General features: G+C 30.8%; 1 protein-coding gene across 1 annotated transcript in view; it reads right to left on the bottom strand.

Moving 5' to 3' along the window:
- Positions 1–7,135: 7,135 nt before the first annotated feature.
- Positions 7,136–14,588, bottom strand: part of LOC148280173 (serine/threonine-protein phosphatase 2A regulatory subunit B'' subunit beta-like) — a 39,958-nt gene continuing 32,505 nt past the window's right edge. Inside the window, exon 11 of the mRNA XM_088228809.1 lies at positions 7,136–13,735. Within this exon, the coding sequence (XP_088084935.1) occupies positions 13,018–13,735 (718 nt within the window). The 3' untranslated portion in view covers positions 7,136–13,017. The remainder of the gene's footprint in view (positions 13,736–14,588) is intronic.

Here is a 14,588-nt window from a genome sequence, read left to right as displayed (position 1 = left end):
AAGCCATTTGAACATTTAGATGCTATGATGAAATGAGGTTAAAATTTAATAAGATACATAATTAAATGAATTATTGTTGTTGCATTACTATTTCCTGGGAAAATTATGGCTAGGTAGCTTCGAAATCATAATTTTCGAGTGCTACAAATGCTCCATGAATGCTACAAATGTCACGATTCATTCAAAGCATATTATATTATGATGATTTTAATACATCCTTGTTTATTTGTAGCATTAAAAAATGTGTTTTTAGTGGGTGACTCACACCTGATAATTTTGAAGTTACCTAGTTGCCCTCGTGATTTAGTGTATAAGATTTAATTTAATTTATAATATATTCCTCACTGGGAAATCTCTTCGAAGAAATTGCATTGATTTTTAGGATTATGTATATTTTAATGTTTTTACTTTGGTTGTTAGAGATTGTTTTTATATGCATTATATATATATATATATATATATGTATATTTTTTTTACATAAAAAAAAAAAAATATTTGCGTTCTTATAATTAACCCAGCCACGGGACCACAACCTGTAAAACGGATTTAAAATGAGAAGGTTCAGTGGTTTTTGTTAATAGACTATCAAACTAAGCCAATTAAAAAAAACTACTTTTTATGTCTCCTATTATCACTGATATGATTTATTTAAGTTTTGCGATTTTGAAATTACTCCACTCCGCCAGTGACGTCACAAGTTTTCTACGGCAAGTTATTCTGATTGGTAGGTTGGCTTCCCGGGAACCAGAAATGTATCACAACACTTGTTGTTGATTGTGACGATGATCAAAGCAGTTTATTTTTATAAAAATAATTTTTTCTTCCTTTTCGAGAAACTTGGCCATACAATTAAATGCTCTAATTTTTACCTTACCGCACTCTATAAAACATTATTTTATCAAATTTCTCACTGCACTGTACTTCCTCATTGTATAAATAATAATTACCTTTTTGGCATTAAATATAACACCCTTTTGAATTTTTACACTACATTTATATCTTTATTTTACTTACTTTGTTATTATAATACTTTTTTTTAGGGAATAACCTGTCAAGTCTCTATTTTGAGGCTTGTCAGCAGGTGGGATAGAGGGGATATGGAAGGAGGTAATGAAAAATACACCACAACACCCAGACCAATTGAGAAAAAAATCTTTCTTGGATTTTTCTCTTGCAACTGGCGGGAGTTGAACCCGCGACGCCAGTTTCACAGATAGCCGTCTAACCCACGGCGCCTGTCTATTTATTATTACATGATTAAAAATATGAATAAAATAAAGCTACAGTGGATAGTGGATTTAAAATGCTTGAAATCAAGTGAATAATGATAGCATTTATACCACATGTTTCCAGCATCGGTCCTCCGACAAATTACTATTTTGGATAACTTATATACATAATGCCATTTTCTTAAATAAAAATCTAATCTAAACTTTTCAGTAAAACAATTTATGTTGTCATCACTTCACTCTTACGGGAGAGCATTCCATATCAGAGGGTCTGCAACTGAAAACGCGCCTTAACTGAATTGAGTGTGCTGGTTGCGTACAGGAATAATGACCATTGCTATTGCTGTAGCTGACCTAAGCATAAGGCGTCTATCAGCTAGTTCATCTGGAATGCATAGTTCTTTTAGATATTCCGAAGCAGCGTTGTGCAGTGACTTGTATACATAAGTTGACAGAATTTGTATTCAAGCCAATGTAAAAAATGGAGTGATGCGACTGAACGGGAATACGGACTGTAGAGGAATCATTTTATTAATCGGGATAGGTTGGGAAGATAAAGATGTCTATTCCAGAAGAGGGGAGTTAATTATTAATCAGAAATAAATAACAAGATAGTTTGGGAATAATGGTATATTTCCAGATTAATAAGATAATTGTAAACTAAAGTTCACCTGTGAAATTATTCAGGTTAGTAAATTTCCCTTTACATTCCCTCCGTAGTACAATACAAAACAAAGAGGAAATAATCATTACATAATAATTTGTAAAAAGTAATATTATATAATTATAACAAATATTACAAATAAATATAATTACTTTATAAAATCTAAATGGTAATAAACAATCTGAACTATAATGTCTTAAGATAACCAAACATTTGTACAAAACATTTCTTTCTATACTTTAATATTCGACAATAATACAAAATACTCAATATTTGCTACAAGTGTGATAGTATTTACTTTGAAAATAAGCTCAAACTTCTTACAAATTATTCAAAACAAAATGACACTTTATCGGTACGCACAACACAAGTTATCAAATATGTATTGTTATGATTACATTTGGCTAATCGTCTTCCTTAATGCAAATCCATGCATATTTAGAAATTTACTTACTAAAATTTGTATGTCAAGCTATAAATGATTTTGCACTGTTAAATTCACATTCGAATTTAATTGTAATATGGTACAATAGAGTATTAAACCTCCAGAGATTTTTTAAAGTAAAAAAAAATGTGTGACAAATGCAAATAGTTTTTCTACCACAAATTTTACTGGGACAAAACATTTAAATATTTATATATAACTACAAATCTAAAATACTATTTTTACAACAAATAATACGATAAATATACTACTAAGAATTTACCTGAAGCATTTTGTTTTTTTTAATAAATAAAATAAGCTTTATAAATATACAATTTGCAAATATTATTTGACACAGTGGTAATGTGATGCAATAACTTATCAAGTCAGTGTAAATAAGGAAGACAGTTTCATAATGAAAATTGTTACTGTATTATGTAATTGAATGTTGATTATCTAATTAAATCATTCTAAGCTCACTAGCAAAAGTTTATTTATAAACTTGCAGTGTACAACAGTGAGTAAAAAAAAAAATATATAAATTATTCAAAATAAGTATATTATTCGAGTGATATTATTTTTAAAATATCAATTAGAGAGATGTTTGAGTCAAAAAGATGTTTAAAATTAGATGAGATGTGAGCTTTTATTTGCAACGTCCGAGTTTCAAAGCCACATGCTATTTAATACTAATATTAAATTTATAAACTCAAAATATAAGGAAAATTGTTAAAGATTATATTTCAAGTTTACCACACGTCTTTGGTTATAGCCATGAAAAAAGATAAAATTAGACAAATTAATATACAAGTTTTAATGTTAACAATAATGTTTTACGAATTAATAAAGATTATATTTTTGCAGTTATAAAAAAACTTAACAGATAAATCAAGTCAAGGTAAAAATTAGTATTAGCACTCGTCGACTAGATTTGTTGATAACATTACTCAGCAGTCAGCAGTCAGTAGTCAGTAGAGATTACCGAGTGTCAGACATTTTCATAAGTGACAGTTGAGGTATTACAAAATAACATAACTATAAATACAAACTAGACGAGAAGAAATAAAAATAAAAACATTTACTAATCTTGATTTTTAAACAAACTCCTTTCTCAAATTGTCTAGAAAAAGTGTATTCCAGAAATGGTTATTTTTTTTTGTTATGTAAATAAATTTTCAGTTAAAAAGTGTTTATGTATATACGTCAACTTTGAGAAAGCATATTTAAATAATTAAAATTTTCAATAAAACTTCAGTAATATTTAAAGAAGGACCCTGAACGAGTGTTTTCTACTCGACGACTACTCTCTATATCAGGTGGAGAAAAGTACGCCTCGTAGTGCAGTGATTGGCATGTTCGCCTACCATGCTCGAGGCCTTGGGTTTGATTCCTGGCAGGATCGATGAAATATTTGTTTGTAAGATGATCTTACACTGCAATATTTCACTGTCCTGGAGTGGTACCTGAAGCGTAAGACTGACCTTTGACGAGATACGCTGCATTTCTTTCATTAATGCAGTGTCCTATGCACCATTGGGTGCAGATAAGGATTCGATGATGATAGTTTTTCTAAAAGCAATAGTGCCTCTTATTGACGTACTGTTCCACTTGAAACTATTTTTGTGTGTGAATTAAAAAAAATAAATAATAATATGAAATCAAAGATATTATAATATATTTGAAATTTTAGTTTATGTAATTTTTCACTTATTTAAATCTATTAAATTAGTGATTGAGAAATGAATTCTAAAATTTAAAGGTTAACTAGACATGAGTAAAATAAGATTTATATAGCTGCCGCAATGTAGTATATTATTTTTAATGAATAAAAATAAAATCAAGTTTTTTAGGTTCAACGACATCTAGATTTTAGTTATTTTTTTTATATTCATAAAAGCATAAAATGTTGAAAGTAGAAATGTTTTGATTGATAATGCAATAAATTCCCAGATTGATTTCTCAAACATTAAAAAAATAATGCTAGGCGACTTAATTTCAAGAGTTTCTGACTGTCGGATATTTGAGAATAGGAATATGGGAGTAGGGGGTTTGATTTGTCAATCATATGATCGCATATTTGCACCGTGACTCAAATTCGGTTGAAGAATTTTAAAGCTACAATTGATTAGTTATAATATGATTTTTTTGAAAAAGTTGCAATCTTGTAAAACACAATATTTCCAATAATTATAAGAAACGATTGTCAAAAATTTTAAAATCGAAAACTAAGTCTTTTATTTCAAATTTCCAAGAGTAATACTGACTTATAAAATACATTTGCAATAAATGTTTATAATAAATAAGCCAACGGTGAATCTACATACTTGATTTTCTAGCACATGACGGATTAAACTCGAAGCGAAAGATTAATTACTAATGTTGGGTTACAAGTGAGGATTATCCCTAGAGCCTTTACAGGGCACTGCAGATTTAATAAACACCTTGCTAGAATGAATCTTTGTAAATCTTCTAGATGGTAGGTTCTGTAGTGGAGATGATGAAACACCTTTACACATATCGTGTGAATGTGATGCTTTAAATCTCAGTGGACCGTCAAACTTGAGGATGTGAGAGCGTTCGCCCCCTACCTAATAGCCAGTTACTTTAAGGACTTGAGCTTAGAGGAGGAGATTTAGCAATAGAAGTGAGAGCAACTCGCCCTACATTCGGTAGCCCGGCTTTCCAAAGATTTAGGATTAGAGGGCGAGAGTCAATTTATGGGGACCTATTAATACATCTACACGGGTCACAGTGATGTCAGCAGCTTGTTTGGCACTGACCCTCATTCACAAGAATAGAATGTTGGCTTATTCACAAAAATTAAACATTGCAAATTATTGAGATTTTAAATCATTTGATGTGAAATAATGATCAACTGTATAAAATATTTATTTAAATTATTTTTTAGTTTCGTGGGACATAATTTTGAATGAATATAACTTATACGAATTCTTGATTATACACAAGATGTTTAAGTTTAAATGCATTACATTGCAGGAGACAGTTAAAGATACCATATACATACGAAATATATATAATTAGTGACAATTTCTTTTTAAATTAGAATAAATGATTGGTTATTTCTGCATTAGTGTGCATGCATTGCCACTAACATAAACCCTATCGAGGGTGTATTCAAAGATCAGGAGTGCGAGGATTAATAAACACATGCAATGCGTGACAATTGTAACTAATATATATTATATTGGTTATCAATTGTCTTCCTAATATAATGCATTTAAAAAGAAAGACCCAATATATTATGTAAAATTAATTTCATAAGTATTTTCAAATTAAGATATTTAGTGGTAAAATTAGATTGTAATGTTTGGAATAATTAAAACATAGTGTGGTGTTCTCCATATTTAAAAATATTACACTGAAGTATTTGCTAGATGTAAAATTTAAATTTCACCGAGGTATGCAGCAATAATAAAGTTTTTTTGACATTTAGAAAACATGGCAAAGACAAAATGTCAAAAATTCAATAAATAATTTACATGAATTTTAACACTCTTAAAGGTTAAGAACATTATGATACACAGGTGATTATTAAGCTTTTTATGAACATGTGCAAATGATTGAATACATATTAGATGTAAATTTAACGTTACTAACTGTTTTACCCTTTGATTTATAATATTTGATAGCTAAAGACTAATTGTATAAAACACACGCACACTGACACACCGATAACTACATTCACATGATAATACAGACACGGCAATACTTTATTAAGGGCACATCATGTTCGGATACTCCATCGATACAATGCTACGTAAGTCACAGGTTCGGTCATACCTTACCTTCCATAGAACACAGTTTAGACAATTAAATACTTGTGTCGTTCCGATCTATGTTCATAACGAAACTATACTATAATACGTATTTGATTATATAATAATACAGAACTTTATACTAACAAATTGGTGGTACTAAATAAACATTTTAAAAAGGGTCAATTTCGGGGAAAAATCACAAATTTGACAAATTAAGATTTTACAATTGAGAGGAAGACAGGCCCGGTTATTTCCTCATTAGCAATAGTTGAAATTTTGAAAAGGAATATCTTTTTTCGTATATCAAAAAATTAAATAAATAAATCAGCTTTAGAGTCTTTAATTACAAATAAGTTTTTTTGATATAAACAAATAGATTTTTCGGCATGTGGAATAAAATATAATTGTTTATGATTAACACGTTCACGGATACTTTTTTCTCATAGGATCCACTCATGGACACATTTCACTTCCGATTGGACCGCAGTTAATCTTATTTGACTTAACAGGGACGCAATATCTCCTACTATATTATTACGTCAGTTTCAGGTAGGCTATAGTCTACAGGCTATAGGCTATAGGCTACAGCCTACAGGCTATAGGCTATAGGCTACAGCTATGGCTGTCAATTCCTAAATGAGAGACACGATTTTGACTGCTATAGCCGGCGTAAAATTTCAAGGTTTTTTAAAAAGTTCTGTCATCATTTGGGCGAATTGATCATGTCTAATCAATTTATTCCAAATCAGTGAAGAATTCACTTCCCTCTTATTCTCAATCCAACGAAGTGCACACTATGTACTTCGGGATTATCTTCTCTTATATTCTCTTATATAGCCGGCATAACCGTGAACGTGTTAAAAACTTCCTATGAAAATCGACCTGGGCAAATTCCTCTTCATAATCAGGAAGTATTCATTTATATATGTTTTAATATATTGGAAAAAACAACGGAAGCTTCCATCTTAAAGATCACGAAAACCAAATGAGTAGAATTCAATCGAAACGTTTACATTTTTTCTAAATTTTAATTTTTACATTTTTAAATTTATAAACCTTTGAAACACAAAAGGAATTTATACAATTAAAAAAACTGAACATAGGACATTTAGTTCACAAACTACGTAACATTAGATTAATAACCCTTATTCGACCAATGTTATCATTATTTACACTCCCGAGATTCGGTTTGATTAATTTGATCAAAAACAAACCAACGATTCAGACACTCTTTACTAGTGAGCATTGAATTTTGCTAAAACACGACTCAAGTTACTCGGAGTAACGTATTTATAGGTTAGGTTAACTCTTTATTTTACAACCTCAAATGTTACGAGGAATAATTATATGGTTTGGTTAGTATTTAAAATAAAACATTCTTAAGGAGATTAAAGATTATGTCATACACTTTTTGCAATATATTTTTAATAACTAATAATACCTAATTTGAATAATATTGTACCCCACAGAAAGTGAAACTCTGGCATTTTGCTGTCAAAAATTCACCTCTAGTTAAAACAGATAACGATAAAGATTTAATTCTGTGGTCATTGTAGAAATTTTCCAATAAATCACATTTTCACTCTACTGCCTATTAAAATGACATTGGATTTGCTAAATTTCAATCATGTTAAATTACAAAATATTTACATTTCTCTCAATGAACATAAAGATTATGTGCCCAAAAGGAAGATAATATAGAAATAAAATTAATTGAATCATTTTGATTAACTATTACTTCAATTGATGAAGTTAGATGGAATAACTTACTGTTACAGAAAGAATTTAATATTTTTGCGGAGAAAAATAATTGAACTCGAGGATAAGAAATTGCTTAATACAGAAAATTACAACTTGTAAGAAATTTTGGAACAATCTTTTATTTAATTATACAAATCACTTTTGAAAGGACGAATGACAAAAATATAACGATGATTTCTGAGTTCTCAAACTACTTTATGTATCTTATAAGGCGGTATATGTATATTGGCAAACGTGATTCATTACGCATTAATTGTAAAGCTTTCGTGAGTTACTACAAAGCTAGAAAATACAGAATCCGGACAAGAAAAAAAAACAGTAAATTATTTCTCGATGATTGCAAAAAGCTTGCAAAAAATAGCTTCATATAAAAATGTCCGTACCTACTTGTTTTACTTATTAGAATTGACATCGTTTGTTGCAAAATCTACAGCGACTAGTTTTTAGTACGAAAAATTTGTTTACGAAAGCTATCGATATCTAAGACTATTTAGTGAGTATGTACTGCCAAAAATATATGTTTCTTCCGTTAACAAAAATATTTGATCGTTCGCTCCATTAACTGCTAAATTGTTTTATTAAAGATTACTGATTATAACCGATGTTATAATTTAGGCAATAAGTGTAAGGAAATGGTAACTTCTGATTAATAATATGTATACATTATATTACGATTATGAGTTACACTTACGTTAATACTGAAAAGCTAATTTGATTAAATACATAGAGTAATTTAGTATTTTTGAAGTTACAATACTTGTGATATTTAAGAGTAAAGAATATCAGTTGAAAAATCACAATATCATTTATTGCTTACCGGTTATTTGGGAACATTAATTTATTCGACACAATACTATCTAAACAGAGTTTGAAGGGCTTAGAATCTAGTGAAACTGTTTAATAGACCATAAATATGTAAATACATATATGTGCATATTTCTAATGTCATCTTTACAGTATTTTAAGAATGGTGACAATTATTATGTAGATTTAAGACTTTATTATTTTTCAAACTGACACGTATCATGGCATGAGAATTTGTAATATGTATGTTGCCGCCAAATAGTTAAATCAGGCACTCAATTGATCAGCAAGGGTGTTCATTAAATGCCGGCATTCAATTGAATGGGTAACAGACACTTAGCCAAAATGTTGAAAGCGACGTTTAATTAAAGGGCTGAACGTCACTTACCCTCTTTAATTTTAACACAACAATAATAATTGTTTTCATTTTAAATTTATTTTGTTATATGAAGTTGGGTTAGGTAAGGATAGGTTGGGTTAAGTCTGATAATTAAACAAAAGTTTTTTAACTTAACTTAATAAGTTAATAAAATAAAGTTTTTTTTATTAATAAACTTAACCCAACCTATCCTAACCTAACCCGGCGGCTTTTGGTTCGGCCATTTCCAAAGGGCTAGCTTTCAACCAGCCAACACGTTGAATTTTGAGCTATCTTAATTTATTCAACAAACAGCCTAGCCATTCAATTGAATGCCGGCAATTAATGAACAGCCTAGCCATACAATTCGGCGGTGACATATATACTGGACACGCAAAACAATTAAAATAAATTTTCCCGTGCACTTGTGTTTTTTAATTCGGGACCAATCAATTGAAACATGGGTTAACATTCAAAAATATTTGGAATCAAAACAACTTTAAGATTTACGTAAGCGAAGAATTTTCAAGGGCTAATCGTAGACATGGATTCAAGTTTTAAGCTTGTAAGTGAAAATTCTTAATGGAAGTTCATTGTAATTTATTATATAAATAAAAGACAAGTGATACTTTAATCCACAAATTTGGAATGTCCAGATCCAACTGGATAATAAAATAGATTTAAGTTGTTACTTTTCCAATCGTAATTTAAAATAAATTTTATATTGTTGATCCAATGTTAAAACCAACACAATTCAAACATCTTTAAGTTTAGTTGGTTACTAAACTAATTAATTCAATTACTCAACTAATTGCTAATTATGATAATTAATTACTCAACTTGAAAAAGTTTGAATAATATTGGCTTTGTATTGAATACAGGGTAGGTTCATTGAATTTGAATTAGTAAATTCACTCAAGATAAATCCATAAGAAGAGAAGATAGCATTATAATATAAGACAATTCTGTGGTCACAATGTAAAAGTTCTTAAGTTATAGATTATTTTAAGATTACAAGGTTTTTACTATGCCTACCGATTCAGAGTGCTTAACTTGATTTTTGTGGCCATGTTTTATTTGATGTAATTATTTAAGGACCGTTTTCTCAAAACTCGACATTCCCTTAAATTGTATTTTTTTAGGAAGGGGTTTTTTATGTTTCGCGTTAAATCACGAGAACAATCTTTGTTTTAAAAAATTATACCTTACAACTAAGCCCGAAGGTAACTTAATGAATAATCTTTAGCGCCCAATATAAATTATTGAAATTGGGGATACGTGATACAATATTGTGTTTTAAAAAAATGATAAGACTTTGAAATATTTTAAGGCCGGGTTTTAGCGTGTTTTGGTGAGTTTTTTTTTCAGGTAATCGATGCGTCTCGATACTGGCTTTAAATTATATTTTTAAAAAGCCAAATCGCCATGTGGGGCGAAATATAATGTGGTTTGAAAAAACGATCCTCAACAACCAACAACCCCCATTTTCGATAATTGTCACATTTTGATGACAGTTTTTTTCCCGTATTCGTTAGTATTTGCCGTGATCGTTGTCTACCCCACTGATGCTGCGACTCCATGATCAAAATTTGAATTACATTGGCTGTTTTGTTTAAATTGATAGCAACTCTTTTTCTTCACTTCTACCATTAGGCATATCTATTTAGTACAATAAAGTTCAAGTTTCAACAACATTTTTGTATCATTTTTAGGAGTTGGAAACAGATTCATTGAATTAAAATTATTTCTTATGTGAAAAATGTTTCCATATTAGTCATATTCTATATTTATTAGACCCCAGGAACAGATTAATGACAAATATAGAGGTTCCACTGTACCTTGAAATGTTAAGTATAATAAATAGGTAGCTTAACAAAATAAAATCTTTGTATAGAATAAAAAAAACAAAATAAAAAGTTTGCTATCTTTGCTTCAATGACCTAAAATATGGTATGTAGTTACTTCATAGATACTATACTTGGCCAAAACTTAACCTTAGAACTTTTATTCTGATACCAAAGAGTTATTGATCGCTTATAAGTACATTTTTGGTAATGTTATTGTTAGAATAAGATTCAACTGACTGAGAAACTAATTCTTAAGGTAGAATTGATTTAAAGCTAATTTTCTTAACAAGTGCAACATTATTCATATATTAAAAAGTAGGTAGTTTTATTAAGTTCCTCTGTTACTTCAAAATGCATACAAACATTCTTAATACTTGACAAAAAGGCTATAGAAAATATGTTCTCTATTATTCAACATTTAAAAGTTATTTGTTACTATTTAGTATTTAGAGAAATGTTTGAAAAAAAATGTTTCTGGTAAGAGAAATATTACAAAAATTGAAGCAAAGATGATTTGATACTTGTTAAAATTTCAAGCGAAAAAAACCCTGTTAAATAATCAATATTGTCTGGAAGATTTTTTTTTAAACATTTTACAAATTTTTTAATAAATTCATGATACATTTTGATTTATTCCTTTGATCCATCGCTACACTGGTTATTTTCTAATAAGTCAGCCATTTGTTACACACTTTATGTCATTTGAAAACATTTATACAAATGTCAGCAAATAGATTCTTCACATAATATGTTAGTAAAAAGAGATACCCATAATCTCTAAATTTTTTGTAGATTGGGCATCAAAGTATACTCATTTTCAATACAATTATCATCGATACACCCATTTTGTTAATCTGAATATCACAAATAGGCCAAAAAATGATAAAGCTATTTAGAAATTGGCTTCGTGGAGGCGCTGTTGGCTACGGTCGAAGCTTAGGTATCATTTTGACTTCCGAAACATTTGCCATTTTAGTTTGAGCATCGAGCGTTTGTTATTGAAACTTATTTGAAAAATGGCGACTCCATCACTGCTGCATGCGGTGTTTGTTCAGTTGGCATTTTAAAGTAAGCCGTCGCGGATTTTTACAGTAAAAGTTTTTACTTTAAAAACAAGCCACATATTTGGATGACATAACTTTTAAAACAAAGTGGCAAACCGTGTTCTTTCTTACAATAAAATAAAATATAAATTACGATCACTGTTGGATGTTTCAAAACAGGTAGATTACTTTGCCGGACATAGCTGATATCAGATAGCTATGACACTCGCTTTATGCACCGGAATTCCGGGTCGAATCCTGGTGCGATTACAATAATCAAAATTATTATTTTTCTCAAGCCCGAGTGTTCTGTTTATAAATTACCAATGTACTTGAGCCTCTTAGCCCGTTTTGGAAAATGACAAAAAAGTACAATATCAATATAAGAGCCGATGATTTAACAGTAAACACAATATATGAACGGATATGACAGGAAAACAAGAGTTATTATTAAAATAGGTACATGGTGAAATTCTTTGGTGGAAGATTGTAGTAATATGATAAAAATGTTGTATTTCAATCTAGCTGCATTATATTATAATGAAATGTTTTCCTTGTCACTTTTTCTCTATATGTGCGTATTCAGTGTTTGATTTTTGTTAAATTTAATTTGCATAAAAACCACATATTCACTATGTGAAACATTATTTAAAACTCCTACACTATACACTAAATAGACCTAACTTATAAGACATTGTACAAATGGCTTGTAATGTATCACTCTACACACCTTTCCACATCTCCTTACAGGTTACCTTAAATTATCTACAAAAAGCGATTACAAAAGACATTATTAAACATTTTACTATGGCATGAGAAGATGTGATATCTACCTATCACTATTTATATCATTGAAAAGTCTTATAATTACACTAGTCTATATTAACACTCTCCTTCTAATAAACTTAATCAGTTTCTGGTGTTCTCTCATAAGCTTTGAATCTCATATCATTCTGAATTGAGGTTGTTTTCTTTAGGCCTAGAAGTAATAGGCCAAACATGACGGGCGTAGTACAATTTTCTGTGTTGCGTCAACGCTATAATTAATTCCTTTGCCGAAAGTTTTAAAATTTGTCCACATTATAACTAAACACAATTAGTATTTCATTTAAGTAGAACATTCGTCACTATCCCTGGCGTAGTCTTCGTCATCTTCGTCTTTGTAACTCGAAGCTTTCGGTTTCTTTGGCGATTTCAGGGAGTCTTTGCTAAATATTCCGATTCGATTCATGGCCGAGATTTCCTTGGGAGGTATGTGGCCGCTGATGGCTTTCTCGTAATTGTCCGATATTTTGTTGATCCCGCTTGTGAAGGCGAGACGGTTATGAGCACTATCGCCGAGATTGGAATACTTATTCCCAAAGTCCGGACTCCTAGGCCCGGAGCTCGCTTCGTTTAGAAGATCGGCGTACAGCGCGTCTCCGCGACCGTTCTCCTTTTCCGGAGATAATTTTCGCTGCGGGGAAAGAAGATGACTGTATAAGAAGCTATTGTTACCGTCGTTTGCCATTTTGGACATGGAGTTCAGGCTCAGCGACTTGGAAGGGCTTAGAGGAGATTGGGGCTGTCGATCTAAGAAACCGTTCTTGTAGTACGGATCCCCGGGCTTGGATAGGACGGCTTTCTCCAGAGGGGATGATTTGTAGAGTGAGGTTAGGTTGACATAGCCGCCGGTGACGTCTTGCGAGTCCAGCTGTTTGGGAGCTCGGAGTACCTTCCGCACCGGGGAGCCGACGCACATGATGCTCGCCTCTTCTATCACCTCAGTGGAGAGGATTTCATCCAGATTCGGGGACAGGCAGTCGTCGTCTGTCTCATCGTACGAGCTGAAACAATTCACGTCACGTTTATATACAGCATGGAAGAAGTTCTATAACAATTTTGGCCCAATAACCGGAATAAAATTATATTTGTTTTTAAAAAAAAAACTATCGAACCAACATGCGAACCTCTAAACTGTCTTAAATAAAAAAAAGGCTATAATGCGTCATATAATCTGGTAAGTTGACTATTACGTTAAAATTTTTATAATATTAATTTATTTTTTTTAATTGAAATAATTTATTTAAATTTAAAAAAAACAAAGTTCTGCAAATTAGTTCCATATAAATAAATGTATAGCATTGCAAATTAGATGAAATGATTTAAAAAAACATTTTTAGTGGGGTGCAGATATAAAATAAATGCAAAAATAGGTATTACATTTTTTTTAAAGGGGACAATTCACATAGAAATACCGAAAAACTTTTGGAGTTATAGTTCGATAAAATTTCATTCAAACACAAGCTGCGGATACAAACAGAAGCTTCAAAATGCAAACTTTCTCCAGGCTTAGTAGTAATGACAATTTCAAGCAAAAACGGACATATATTTCACAAAGTTAATTCTTCATTCGGAAAAGCTTTACGCAAACATAATGAAGGGCAGTCTCATAACACTCCGGAAGGACGAGAGATGATCACTGATCCGGGACAAGGAGATGAGGGAAACTTCTGAATGGGTTTTATCATAGAAATGTGATTCGTGAAAGCAAGGATAGCAAGGAAGCGAGCGATAATGCTTGTGATGATTCATCGTAATTTCTAACTATACCGAAGTCAGGATCAATCACCATCAGGCATAATCCATATTGACGGTGAGAAGACTAAGTGACTGATGTGCCACTGTGGCCAAAATTGA

Source organism: Micrasema longulum, unplaced genomic scaffold (assembly GCF_059751315.1).
Source record: "Micrasema longulum isolate JH-2025_06_02 unplaced genomic scaffold, ASM5975131v1 h1tg000609l, whole genome shotgun sequence".
In the NCBI taxonomy this organism is placed as follows: Eukaryota; Metazoa; Arthropoda; class Insecta; order Trichoptera; family Brachycentridae; genus Micrasema; species Micrasema longulum.
The sequence above is the reverse complement of the archived record's forward strand: the minus strand, read 5'-3'. Positions and strand labels throughout refer to the sequence as shown.